The following is a 14,162-nucleotide window of genomic DNA, read 5'->3' on the forward strand; positions in this document are numbered from 1 at the left end:
CTGATTGGAAAGAAAAAAAATGATTTGAATCAGTTAAGACAAAAACAATCTATCAATAACCTCAGAGAATGTCAACTAGAACTGAAAAATCACTTTAGATTGCTCAAAATGCATGGGGACACTTTCACTATTATGAAGATTGTCGTTTAAATTGCAGAAAAAGCTTTAGCAATTGCTAACAAAAAAGAAGCTAAGAAAATATCTGAAGACAAGCAATTCCAAGATGCAAGAATAAGAATTGAATATGCAGTGTTGTGCAAGCCAATCCACAAAGGTATAACTGAAGATGTTAAAAAAAAATGTAACTGATGTGGTGAACACTATTGAAGATCGCAAAGCTTAAAGACACAGCACTGACCTAGTTGAGAAGCAAATCATTGCACTCAAGGCAACGGATCAACAATCAAAGACTCTGCACTTATTGAAAGTTGAGGATTTCTACATGAAATTGTACGAGAAAACATAACATGACATAATCCAGCAGAGGACACACAAGAAAAAAACACCAACGATGTACCATGCATTCTTCCAGAAAAAGTGGCAAACGCAATAAAATCCATGAAGAATGGGAGTGCTCCCAGAGAAAATGAAAGTACAGCTAAAATCTTGAAAGAAGCTGGGGAGGAAGTAGAAAAAAATCCTTGCACAACTCTTTACATTCTACTTGAAGAACAGGATAATTATATAGTGGTAATGCCATAGTTATCCTCACCCACAAGAAACTAGACCAAAAACTTCAAGAACTGCAGACCAATTATTCTACTTCCAATCACTTAAAAGTTTTTTTTACGAAGATACTCACTGACTGCAACAGACCCTGGAGTTTTCCCGACCTAGAGAACAAGCAGGATTTCACAGTGGATACAACACAATGGACACATATCCAAGTCAAACAAAACGTGTTTTCCGAAGTAATGAATACGATCTACCACTCATTTCAGGATTCGTAGATTAGGGAAACGCATTGGATTCTGTTCACCTCGGCAGTCCTAGATGCATTACAACAGCGTTGAAGAAGCGTACATTGATAAAGAATTTTTCTGAGGTTGCCACATCTACCATTAGATTAGGATCAGCAAGGGCGTGTGACAGGGGAAACGGCATGTCCCCAAAGATTTCACAGCAACACTCGAGTTGGAAGGAATCAAAATCAATGGGGAATATTTGAGTCGCCTACGATTTGTAGATGACATTTGTTTTTACCACAAATCCAGAAGATCTCCAGCAACACATTAGAGAACTTGCTGAAGGAAGCGATCTCACGAGAGACCAGTACTTTTAACACTTTACCTTCTGGGATCAATTCACTAGGCAGGACAAGTTAGTGGAATAAAATGAGGTTTATTCTTTTAAAACCAGCAGGCATACAATGAAACACAAAATACATATAATACACACTTGTCTGGGGGGAGTCTAGCCTCACTTGGTGAAGGGCGCCTGGTTCAGAAGGCTTTCCCTGTCCGCTCCACGTCCAGGAAACACCACAGTACTCTTTTCGGGAGCTACCTTGCTTTCCCTGCTGATCGCGTCTTCGATGAAAGTTAGACATTGGCCGTGATCTGAGAACTTGTCCTCAGCTAAGCTAGGGTTCTCCGGCAACTCCGTGCCGAGTGCTTTGCTATTTGGAGCAAAGCACTTTTGAAAAGTCCGCCAGCGCTTCACCGAACTAAATCTCAGGAGCGTCTGGTTCTATGATCGGCCAGTCTCCTTAGCCCTCGCTGTCCTATGTTCAACATGGAGAAGTGGCGGGCAACCAATCAGGGAACAGATTGTAACTGCAACAGCCAATCTGAGCTGGGGGCTCGTCTTTTTGTACTCATCAGAGGAGGGGGCGTGTCGACAGCGCTCAAAGCCGGTAAACAGGAAATTCGAACTGGCCAATGGGAACCATGCCTACCAACAACAGCTTTCCCTTGCCAGTCCCATACCTCCCGCTGGGTATGCTCCACCGAGGCTGGGAGAACAGTGTCCCCCCGCGGGGAGTCTTTGCCTCCAGACCTGGAACTCCGCCTTTCCCCGCTCACCGACGATCCGACACCTCTCGGCTTCCATCCTCCTCTTTGATCCGCCATCTCTATGTAGACATCATGGCTGCTTATCAAATTACTAGGACTGTCTGTATAGAAATTAATACACAATTTAAAAGTACACAGAAGAACCAGGGGAGCGATGATGAACCTTAAAAAGAATAAAGACTACATAGTGCAATATTGTCTAAACAAAACACAATGTGTAGAAAGCTCCCAAGTGAACACTCACCATGTACTGGAAACAAATATGCAGTTGTCCAACTAAAGTGGATGGTCACAGGCAGGAGCAAGTAGGAGGTATCACAATCTCAAAAGAGAGAGACACAAAGCCAAGGTGCAAATGGTAACAAACGATTTAGCCAAGAAAGTAAAATTGGAGGCTTACAAGATCCAAAAGGAAATACAGCATGGAAGGTGAGGTGAAGGTGCTAACTGAGTAGCGATCTCAGTCGCAGCACACCGCCGCCGCAAGCCTTCGTTCTGCGTCTTTGCCGGGGGCCGATACGTCACTTCCGGTGTAGCAGCCGGTTGGGTAGTGACGTCACTACGCTGCTACACCAGAAGTGACGTATCGGCCCCCGGCAAAGACGCAGAACGAAGGCTTGCGGCGGCGGTGTGCTGCGACTCTGAGATCGCTACTCAGTTAGCACCTTCACCTCACCTTCCATGCTGTATTTCCTTTTGGATCTTGTAAGCCTCCAATTTTACTTTCTTGGATAAATCGTTTACCATTTGCACCTTGGCTTTGTGTCTCTCTCTTTTGAGATTGTGATACCTCCTACTTGCTCCTGCCTGTGACCATCCACTTTAGTTGGACAACTGCATATTTGTTTCCAGTACATTGTGAGTGTTCACTTGGGAGCTTTCTACACATTGTGTTTTGTTTAGACAATATTGCACAATGTAGTCTTTATTCTTTTTAAGGTTCATCATCGCTCCCCTGGTTCTTCTTTGCCCATTTTCGTTTGGACCATGAAACAGTCCTTCTAAGGGTTTGAGTGTGTTTTTTTTACCTTTTTTATTGCACGTGATTTATTTGTCACTTTGCATTATATATATATATACACTGTATAGAATTGATTTGCACATTTTTAGAGTATTAGAGCGCCATCTAGTGTCGTTTAAATACAATTTAAAAGTACATCAGGAATACAACTGTTACACGAAGCATGGCGGACAGGAAATATAATATTTTACAGGGAAAATATAACAGGGACAACATGCATATGCGTGCCCACAGACAAGACGCGGTCTGCAGGTAAAATGGGGGAACAATCGGTGTCTTAGCCCCCCAACCTTGTACACATGTTTTAAACACATTTTCACCCAGATACCCCCCCCCTTAAACTCCCACTCCCGAAATTCCAGGTCTATTGAAATGAATTAAGGATATAATACATATAGTGTCCCCAGCTTATGGTTCTGCTAAGCTGCCGGGGACCCACGGTTTTCATGGGTAACCAGTCGGGCTTCACCTTTTATTATAAAGACTGACTACCGCCACTGTCACCGTGGGCCTCTGTTTGAATCTAAGCAAAGCCAAAGTGATCAACAAATGTGTGTAGGTATATATAACAATGGAATAGGCACAGCAAAAATATGCAAAAAATGTCTTATTCACCCAATGTTTCAACTTCCCACTGTAATACGCACGTGTGGAGTGGAAAAACAGCTCTTTGAAACAGAACCTTACCTTCCTATTGCCCAACGATGGTGTGTAATCCTCCTGTATATAGTGATTTCCAGCACTGTATATACATGGGTAAAATGGCACCCTAATGCAAATCCTAGTCATGTCTGGTGACTCAGAAATCTGTTATGTAGGTATTGGGGTTCGTCAGTTCTATATACATGCACCCCAGGGCAGGCTGGTAACTGGGAGGCCGCGGGAGGTGATCTTATCGCTTGACATTGAATGTATCTTTGCAGACATCACTCACCCCATCCCTGACTTGACGGGATACATCACTGAGGGGCAGATCTACGTGGAAAGACAACTGCACAATCGGCAGGTGAGCTGTGAAATATCTTATCCCAGATCTACTCCTCCATGCTGATCTATCTCACATAATTAACCCTCTTGTTAACATGTTGATTTACCTTGCATCACATTTCTATCCCTCCATTAATATGCTGATCTTACTCATTCATATTTTTTATTTAGAAAATGTTTTACAAGGAAGTAATACTTTGTTACCTTATTTTGGAGTATGTCTTGGGCACAGTTAAGATAACAATACATGGTTACATTAAATGAACAGAGGTTATACATTATATTTAAAGACATTTCCTGGACAATTAGAGATAATCTTATGGATGTATGTAACAGTTAGACTAGATTAAAATGTGAGACAGCTGAAGTCTTGAAAGAACTTACCCTGGTAGCAGCTTTGAGTCTCAGGTAGGTTGTTCCAGACATGAGATGACCGTAACAGGAGCGACTGGATTCCTTGTTGAACCTTGGGATCGTGAAGTATTTTGGTGTCAGATCTCAGGTGATGAGGGCTGTGTGCTGTAGGGTTGAGGAGCTTATTCAGATAGTAGTGTAGCTTACCCAGAAAGTATTTGAAGGCAAGACATGAAAAATCTACTTTGGCTATCAATTGAGTCCAGATGCAATCTAGTTCTTTGATAATTTCACAGTGATGTGTGTGTGACATTGTTAGGTCCATTGTAGAACAAAGCAGCATATTGAGTTGAAGAGGGTGTTTAGTTTCAAAAGGTGAATTTGGCGTGCTGTACCATATACTATGTTCCCATAGTCTATAATTGATATTGGCATCAGCGGTGCGGTATGTTTTCTGAGCAGCGGAAGGATTTGTTAATATAAAGTAAGCCTAGTTTGGCATACATTTTGGATGTCGGAAACAAATGTTAACCGGGAGTCAAACCATGTGCCTAGATATTTAAAACTAGTGACTGGCTAGGGTGTTGGAGTTGGGGTTCTGATCTGGAGCTTTGTCAGTAGTAGCTTTAGAAAGTAGCCCTAGGCTGCACTTATAGTGCCGGCGACACAACGTCATGTGCGCTTATGGTAAGTGCTGCGCAACGGCTTGGTCGCAATCGCTGGAAGTCCTCTCAATTTGATTTTTCCAGCGACCGCAGCCTTCCGTCGTCGGTGCTATAAGCGTAGCCTTGGTCCCAATAACCATCGTTAGTTTTGTTGGTGTTTTTAAAACAATTTGTTTTGGGAAAGCCATTTTTCAAGTTTTGAAAAATCAGATTAAAGTACATGTCCAAGGTCCGGGAGACTAGGCCCTGTGTGCATATAAGATTGTTATCTGCATATATGATTATCATCTGCATACATGTGCATTAAGAGAATGGAAACAAAAGAAAACAGCGCACAACGCCAAATAGTGAAGCAAATTCAACAATATATTATAGAATTAAAAAGGGGGTAATATATCTGCGTACATGAAAAAAGTTGGTAAAAGGCATGTAGTGTGTATCACACTGTTTACCACTCGGCGGCTGTTAGCTGTAGATTCAGGTGCTTGCTTCCCTCTGCTGCTGCAGCTCAGTTGATTCTGGGGCAGGACGTCAGTCTTTTCACTCCCAAGGGGATTTCCCTTCATGCAGCCAGGTTCAGCAGCTGGTACTGGGGCTCGGTGAAATCGCTCCTGCTTCCTGGCCTGGCCTGCGTTTACAGCTGCAGACGCCATTATCCCCAACACGGTTATGTGGCACTTATTATTTAATGTATAATTATCTCACTGTGGGAGTTGTGGTTTAATTTTTTTTAAAAAAATTTTATCACTAAATTGATGGTATAGTCACTGCACTGTATATAAATATACATTTAAACTTTATAGGTAGTTAGGTAGTAGCGCACAGTTTTGTTTTTTTGTGTATACATGTGCATTGAAGCTCCCTTGCAAGCTGTAGGTAGATCATTAATGAAGACTGGAAAGAGTAAGGGCCCCAGAACAGTCTTGCGGAACCCCTCATGTGACATCCAAGGTGTTTGAGTCCGAGAGAGACATATTGGTATCTACCTGATAGGTAGGAGTGAAACCAGTTTAGAGCATGTTCCCTATTCCAGAGCACTGAAGCTTGGTTAAAGCTGCAGTTCAAGCAATATCCATCATGTGTGTTTTTTTTTATAAATCACTTCTGTATTAAGAAAAAATACTTTTAGCATTTTCTGTTTTTAAAAAAACAACTTTGAAAGACCAATTTTCTTGTGTTCTATTTTAACAAGCATGCTTGTTCCTGTAGCAACCATTTGGTAAGGCACAGCCCCTTAATGTCCTGTCACAAACCCTGGCACACCCCTTTGTGAGCCCTGCCCTCCCTCTTGCACATGTCAGTGGAGTGCTCATGAATATTCATAAGCATTTCACTCACACTGAAAAAGGGGGCGTTTATCAGACACCAACTTGTAATGATGTCACCAATCTTCACTGATCAATCAAAGGAGAAGGGATTGACCTGCAGCTCTGATCTTCAGTAGGTATATTGGTATTACACACATTTAACTATTGAAGTAAAAAAACAACACTTAAAAAAAAAACCCGGCAGCTTGAACTGCAGCTTTAACAAGATAACAGTATTAAAGCCTTTGCGAAATCTATGAATATTGCACCAGTAAGTTGTCCCAACTCCATTCCACACTGGATCTCATTACAAACTTTTAGGATGTTGGTTACTGTGGAGTGTTTTGAGTGAAAGCCAGATTGGAGTTGGATAAGGATATTTGTCATTGTATAGTAATCGCTTAATTGGGAGTGGACATATTTTTCCATTACTTTGGATAGTATGGAAAAATTGTTTTTGTCCCCACTTTTGAAGATTGGGACAACTCTAGCAGTTATCCAGGTCTTTGGCATATGGCCTGTAGACAAAATAGGAGACGAGGTATATCAATGGCTAGGGGGCACGGATGGTTGAAGTAGGTCAGCCACATTAGAGGTTTAGTTTAAATGTAAGGAGTGCTTGTTGGGAGAGGGTGGAACTATAGGCGTTCTTACAGATTGTGCTTCATGATTGTAGTTCGGGTTCCGCTTTGCTAGAAGGAAAGTAGCACACCCCACAAAGTATCGAATGCATTGGCAATGTTAGTGGGATTTGTCATAGTAGTATAATCTTTTTTGATGTAGATGGTTGTTGGTGGCTGGAATATATTTTTGTTGCCCTTCAGATGATTGCTGAATTTGATGTATTTTGATGATTGTCGGACTAATATTGGGCTTTTGCTTGTCTTGTTTGTTTTGTGCATGTATTCCACAGGCATCTGTTGTTAAGATCCTTGGTAATCACATTTACTTTGTATCTTTTCAACAAGGCATCCCTAAAATGGTAAAGCACAATAATGTTGGTTGTAACCCACCAAAGGTGGGCCCCGTACTCTTATTCTGTGCACTAGAGTTATTTAAGAACTCTGTTTGGAAATAATCGAATGCAGAATCTGGATCAGGTATCAGGTTGATTCTGTACCAAGGGCAGTTGATTAGATCAGCCAGACACTTTTGTGGGTTAAAGTTTCTAAATGTTATACTGAGTGGAACTTCCTCACATTTCTAAATGTTTGTAAATGTTATACTGAGTTGATCTACCTCACATCACAGATCTAATCCCCATTAATCTGCTAATGTACCTAAAATATAGATCTATCCCTCCCAGTAACATGTGGATCTACTTCACATTACAGATCTACCCCCCCATTAATGTGCTACCCTCCCTCTCCCGTCTGATGAAATCTGCCATTGGGGAAGGGATGACGAGGAAGGATCATGCGGACGTGTCCAATCAGCTGGTGAGTTCACAAACCATGTTAAGCAGTGACATCACTGCAGGAGGATAATCGGGTTGTTTGGAAGGTCTCCAGAACTTGTTCATTTGACTACAGTTTCACTCTTGAGTCCCAAAAATAGATTATTTTTTTTAATGGGGCAGACAATCCCCCAAACGCTGAAGTGACCTCTACCTCCCTAACACATTGTGACAAACATAACCGTGACCTCTATAACCTCACACATTTTCACCCCCCTTGAGGTGATCTCTAGACCCTCTTGGGGTGACTACCCTCACACATTGTGATCCCTCTTGAAATGACCTCTATCAGCCTCCGACATGGTGACCCATCTTGAGGTGACCTCTATCCCCCTCATACTGTGATCCCTCTTGTACTGACCTCAATGCCCCTCATACATTGTAACCTCTGTCCCCGCAGTACGCCTGTTACGCCATCGGTAAGGACGTGCAGGCCATGAAGGCAGTGGTAGGAGAGGAGGCTCTGACCTCTGATGACCTTCTGTATCTGGAGTTCCTGCAGAAGTTTGAGAGAAATTTTATCGCCCAGGGTGAGTGCAAAGAGGAAAGGGGTATTTATGCTTGAAAGCAGCAACAGTTTAGGTTACATTTATTTTATTTTTTTGGTTATTGTTCTGAACCATGGTGGGTCTTTTAATATGGGACCGCATTGGTCCTGCACCGCAAGACTCAAGTTCCAGAAACACCATTCTTAGATAGAAATATAGTTGCCCTCTTCCAACGTGGCTATTGGGCAGCTCCCTCTCTCCTAGCCAACTGGGAAAAGTGACAAAGATAAAAAAACAAAGTTGCTGATGTCTTCATTTGCTGGTCATTTTAGCCCTTTGCCTGCCAGGGATCCTGCAACGTATTACTCTTAAGATGCTCAATATAACAGTATGTTGAATTTCCCTTAAAGCAGAGAGTTGCTGCTAGCCTAAAAAGTGTTAACAATTCTATTCATCTGAATGGAGAAGATCTCTTCTGCAGTGCTGGGAACAGTGCTGGATTAAGAGTTTGTGAGGCCCTAAACAATGGAGTAGTGACTCTGTAAATGAATCAGTGGAGCCTAGTTACATAATTACATATGATACATAGTAGATGAGATTAAAAAATGAAAAAAGACATGCGTCTATGTTCAACCTATGCTAAATTTAGATGACAGATACTTTATCCTATATCCATATGTAACGGTTTTTCTGGACCTGCCTGACCCACCCAATCTCACATTGGCCCCTGTGGTCTAACCGGTCCCCATTACATGGCCGTGTCTGGTGGTGCACCTGTTGGCAACAGGACTCCTGAGTCTCCCGCATGATGGTGTTTGGGGAATGTCAATCCAGACAGGTAGCCGAGGTAGTGTGTGTGCGAGTCCTACCTACATACAGTGCAGCACCTCCACCTCATCAGGATCTCCGCGTCCGCAAGGAGATGGTTCTGATGAGGACCTCCTCTGTGGTGCCTTCCTCTGCGGAGTAACTTCACACTCACACATGGGGGTTCTTGTGAATAAGGGCATCTTTATTGATGGTTCAGGCAGACTGCCCCTCACAGCGGTCAGCTCAGCTGCTCATCTTCTTACAGCACTCTCTTTCAGAAGATCTGCCCTCCCAATGGAGTTGGATCACCTCTCCCCTCAGGGAGATCACCACCTGTGCCAGGTCCCTGGCTCTTGAACTAGAACAACTCAGTTCCCATACAATGACACACTAACTTTGGGCAGTGCTGTGTCTTATATAACTAAGGGAATAGCTCCACCTTCTGTGTCACTAACAATGGACACAAGGTATGTTACCACTCCCCTTGACTACATATGACACCTCACCAGGGTGTGAGGGCAAACCTCCATGATTGCTGCTGGCAATCCTGTAACTTACCAGGCTTACTGCCAGCATGAGAGAGAACTGTATACCATTTTTACAGCATGGCTACACATACTTATAGTATATTGATCATGAGGAAGGCAAACAAAAAACCCCAGTGAAATATCATCCAATGATATCTCATAAGGGGAAAAATACATTCCTTCCTTACTCCAAATATTGGCAATCGGATTACTCCCTGGATCAACATCCTTCCCATGTATACTTATTTGGTATATCCCTGTATACCTTTCCTTTCTAAAAAGATGTCCAACTTTTTTTGAACAAATCTATGAATCTGCCATCACAGTTTCCATGGGTAATAAATTCCACATTTTAACAGCCCTTACTGTAAAGATCCCTTTCGTTTGTTGCTGTTGAAATCTCCTTTCCTCCAACCTTAAGGGATGACCCTGAGTCCTTTTTACTGTCCTTGGGATAAATGGTTATTTTGAAAGCTCCTTGTACTGATCCCACATATATTTTATATAGTTATCATATCCCCTCTTAGACGCCTCTTTTTTTAATGTAAATAAATTGAATTTAGCTAGCCTCTCATAAATCAGATTATTCATCCCCCTTTATTAAATCGGTGAATCTTCTCTGCACTCTATTTCCATAATATCTTTTCTAAGGAGCGGTGCCCCAAACTGTACTCCATATTCAAGGTGTGGTCTTACTAATGCTTTATAAAGGGGCATAATTGTTAACTTCCTTCCATCCATTGCCCATTTAATGCAAGATAAGACCTTATTTGCCTTTGCAGCTACTGCATGACTTTAGTCACTATTTCTAAGCCTGCTGTCTACAAGCACTCCTAAATCCTTCATCAAGGATTTAACAGAAAAGGGAGAGGTACCCCATGAGGGGTAGGTGCGTACCCCGCACAACGCCAAGGAGGGTATTGTTATATTCTGTTGTAACGGAGGACTTCATTACAATAGCTAGTGCAGGGGTGGTGCTGACTGGGAGTGAATAGTAATGTAGACAGAGGTAGAGAGAGATCCCTATTATGTCGCACTAAAGAGACACCCCTATCGGATTTAAAATAAATTTTATTAATACATTGATTAAAATATATATGTAGTGAAGTGATCAATGAACCAAAATAATTAAAACAAATAAAAAATGAAAGGAGACGTCGGTGTGCTAAATCTAGAGATGAAAATAGCTATTTAACCTTGTGTACCACAATTATACTATTGAATTAACTGTGGTAATAGCTATTTCAATGTAACCTCAAGTCGTCAGATATCTGATCCTAAATGTACCATAGAACCCTTTTCTATAGAAGGGTGTGATGTTGTATGAGTGCTTGCTCTGTACTAAGAGTAGAGACCCTGTGTGCCTGTGTGCCTGTGTGCCTGTGTTGGTGTTTGTATGTGGGGTACCTGATGAAGAGTGGACTGGTATTACTAGTAGTAATGTAGAGACCTGAGATCTGCTTCAGCTATATACTTAGTCCAAACCCCTTTATACATACAATATGTCACCAGACCGACCGGTGCACAAGTTACATAAGGCTCATATTATCCATAGTAATAGGAATAGCACTGTAAGGTACATAGAACATTTTCCAGATAGGATCAAAGTCAGAGCGTTGTGCTTCCCACGGTGAAGGCTCTGAAACGCTCTGACAGGAAATCGCACCCGACCTCTCTGATTAGCCTGCGCACCAGGGAGTGACGCTGGACATACCCAACATATGTTTCACCTGATGGGCTTCATCGGGGGCGGTTTTGGAGTGATTATGTCGGGTTTTGTGTAATGGTCGCCATGGATACTGATTAATGCTAACTTCTGATTGGTCTCGCGAGACGTTGCGTCATAGTTGCATGTCACTCTCAGTTACAGCAGTGTAGTGTACTTCAATTGGTTACCTCTGACCACATGATTATCAGCACGGTTAGTGATTCGTCAATGTTTTAAGTGCACTTGTGTACACTGATCTTAGAGGTGGATACCTGGAATAAAATTTGAGACATATGAATCAACTAAAAACCAATATCGACACATACTTTAAAGATTTAAAGGATATGAAACACAGAAAATTTGCACGCGACAAGACTGATTATATGGCCGGGGTCCCGCTGCTTCCGACGGCGGCCGCGTGCGCGTCACTCGCCGGACATGAGTTCCTCCAGAGCCGGCCCCAGCCGCACTGCAACGCATCAGCCAGCAGGGGATACACGAGGATCGTGATCCCAAGCGGCGACGCGTCACGTGGTGCAGCAGGGAGCCAATGAGGGGGCAAGGGGGAGGAGGGAAGCTCCGGTGCCCGTTTCAGGCTGCGAGTGCTGGGGAGGTTGCGGCCAGCAGCAGATGGATGGGATATGGGGGGGTGGGGGGGGTTGCTCCACTAACTCTTCCCCTGCCACAGACCTGTATTAAACGTTGCTCCAGTCCATTAACCCTTCCCCGCACCCCTCCACTTCCCCCCGCGAAAACCGGCTCACCCAGTGCTGGGATGCTCTCCCCCCCCACACACCCCAGTGCTCAGTACCCATGGGGGTACGGATGGACCGACGGGGATGGGGGGGGCAGCACGGAGAGCCCTCTGCTCGAACCACGCCCCCCCCTCGAACCACACCCCCCGCTCCAGCTCCCGCTCCCTACAGACCGCAGGTAGCGGTCAATTGCCTGTCAGCACGCTGCCTGCATGCAGTGCGCGCTGACTGAGGGAGCGGGGCCTCAGCCTAAGGAGGTTAAAATATACAAATTTCAAAAAAAGTACATACAAAGCACTGAACCAATAGTTCAGAGTGATTCTTCCACAGACTGGGAGTCTTCGGATACCGAGTATCCTAGCAATCAGTCCAAAACACATAAAAGATTCCAAAGACCAGATACAGGGTCAAACATTAATACTAGATCCAAAACAACTACTCAAGAATCTACTCCTTTTTAAGGGAATATCTAGCATTAGGCCCCCCAGACCTCCAAGAGAACAAGGAGGGGGAAGAGGCAGGAAACCCAAGAACAGAGGGTACAACAAAAACAGAAGGGGAATACACCATTAAATCCTGATTATGAACTACCAGACACTTTCATTATGAATTTGACAGACTTCACTCTAAACGAATATCATATTAAAGTACTTAAACGAGGCGTTTCATATTCACCCACTTCAAACATGGACCAATTTGAATGTATTAAAGACACCAATTAATTTGCTAGAAAATTACAGTGCTATTCCTATTACTATGGATAATGTGAGCCTTATGACTTAAACTCCACATACAGGAGTGCTTGGTCACTGTAAGCCAAGTGGTTCACCATTACAGACCTACAGGCTCAGTAACTTGTGCACCGGTCGGTCTGGTGACATATTGTATGTATATAGGGGTGTGGACTAAGTATATAGCTGAAGCAGATCTCAGGTCTCTACATTACTACTAGTAATACCAGTCCACTCTTCATCAGGTGCCCCACATACAAACACCAACACAGGCACACAGGGTCTCTACTCTTAGTACAGAGCAAGCACTCATACAACATCACACCCTTCTATAGAAAAGGGTTCTATGGTACATTTAGGATCAGATATCTGACGACTTGAGGTTACATTGAAATAGCTATTACCACAGTTAATTCAATAGTATAATTGTGGTACACAACAAGGTTAAATAGCTATTTTCATCTCTAATAATAGCGTCTAGAATTAGCACACAGACGTCTCCTTTCATTTTTTATTTGTTTGAATTATTTTGGTTAATTGTTCACTTCACTACAGATATATTTTAATCAATGTGCTAATAAAATTTATTTTAAATCCGATAGGGGTGTCTCTTCAGTGCAACATAATAGGGAGTTCTCCCTACTTCTGTCTCCATCAAGGATTCCCCCAATTTATCCCCATTTAATTTGTAGATCGCCAGTTTGTTCTTGCATCCCAAATGCGTAACCTAACATTTGTCTGTATTAAACCTCATCTGCCATTTACCTGCCCAAGTTTCCAGTCTCAGGTCCTTCTGAAGAGAAATTACATCCTGCTCTGATTCTATTACCTTGCACAATTTAGTATCAGCCAAAATGGAGACTTTGCTCTCGATGCCAACCTCAAGGTCATTAATAAACAAGTTAAAAAGCAGGGGTCCCAGTACCGATCCCTGAGGTACTCCACTCACAACTTTTATCCCAACCTGAAAAAGTTATTTTTGTTGTCTATCCTTCAACCAGTTTTCAATCCAGGCATCCTTGTGTGATGTCGACTCATACGATCAGTCTCTCATGAAAAAAACTCCTTTGTTTAATATCGATCAACTGCTCCTAGTATTTAAGAATCAACTTTATTATCCTACAAATATCCTTCCGTTCTAAATATGCTCTTGTCATACGGATTTAACGGTTTTAACACCTTTCACATTCCAGACTCATGAGCTCTGCTATAGAATTTCAGCGAAACTTAAACCTTAATTGTAATTACCATGTTTTATACAACATAGACAAAATGGATTCTTTAATCACATGAGACATTTATACACTCCAAGCTCACATAAAACTCCTTGAAGGGTTA

The 14,162-nt window shown here is 42.6% G+C and overlaps 1 protein-coding gene across 1 annotated transcript in view; it reads left to right on the forward strand.

The window, feature by feature from the left end:
• Positions 1-14,162, forward strand: part of ATP6V1B2 (ATPase H+ transporting V1 subunit B2) — a 42,004-nt gene that overhangs the window by 20,654 nt on the left and 7,188 nt on the right. The window contains exons 11-13 of the mRNA XM_075601423.1: positions 3,960-4,042; positions 7,684-7,788; positions 8,206-8,335. Of these exons, the coding sequence (XP_075457538.1) occupies positions 3,960-4,042; positions 7,684-7,788; positions 8,206-8,335 (318 nt within the window). The remainder of the gene's footprint in view (positions 1-3,959; positions 4,043-7,683; positions 7,789-8,205; positions 8,336-14,162) is intronic.

This window comes from Ascaphus truei, chromosome 5 (assembly GCF_040206685.1).
Source record: "Ascaphus truei isolate aAscTru1 chromosome 5, aAscTru1.hap1, whole genome shotgun sequence".
NCBI lineage: Eukaryota > Metazoa > Chordata > Amphibia > Anura > Ascaphidae > Ascaphus > Ascaphus truei.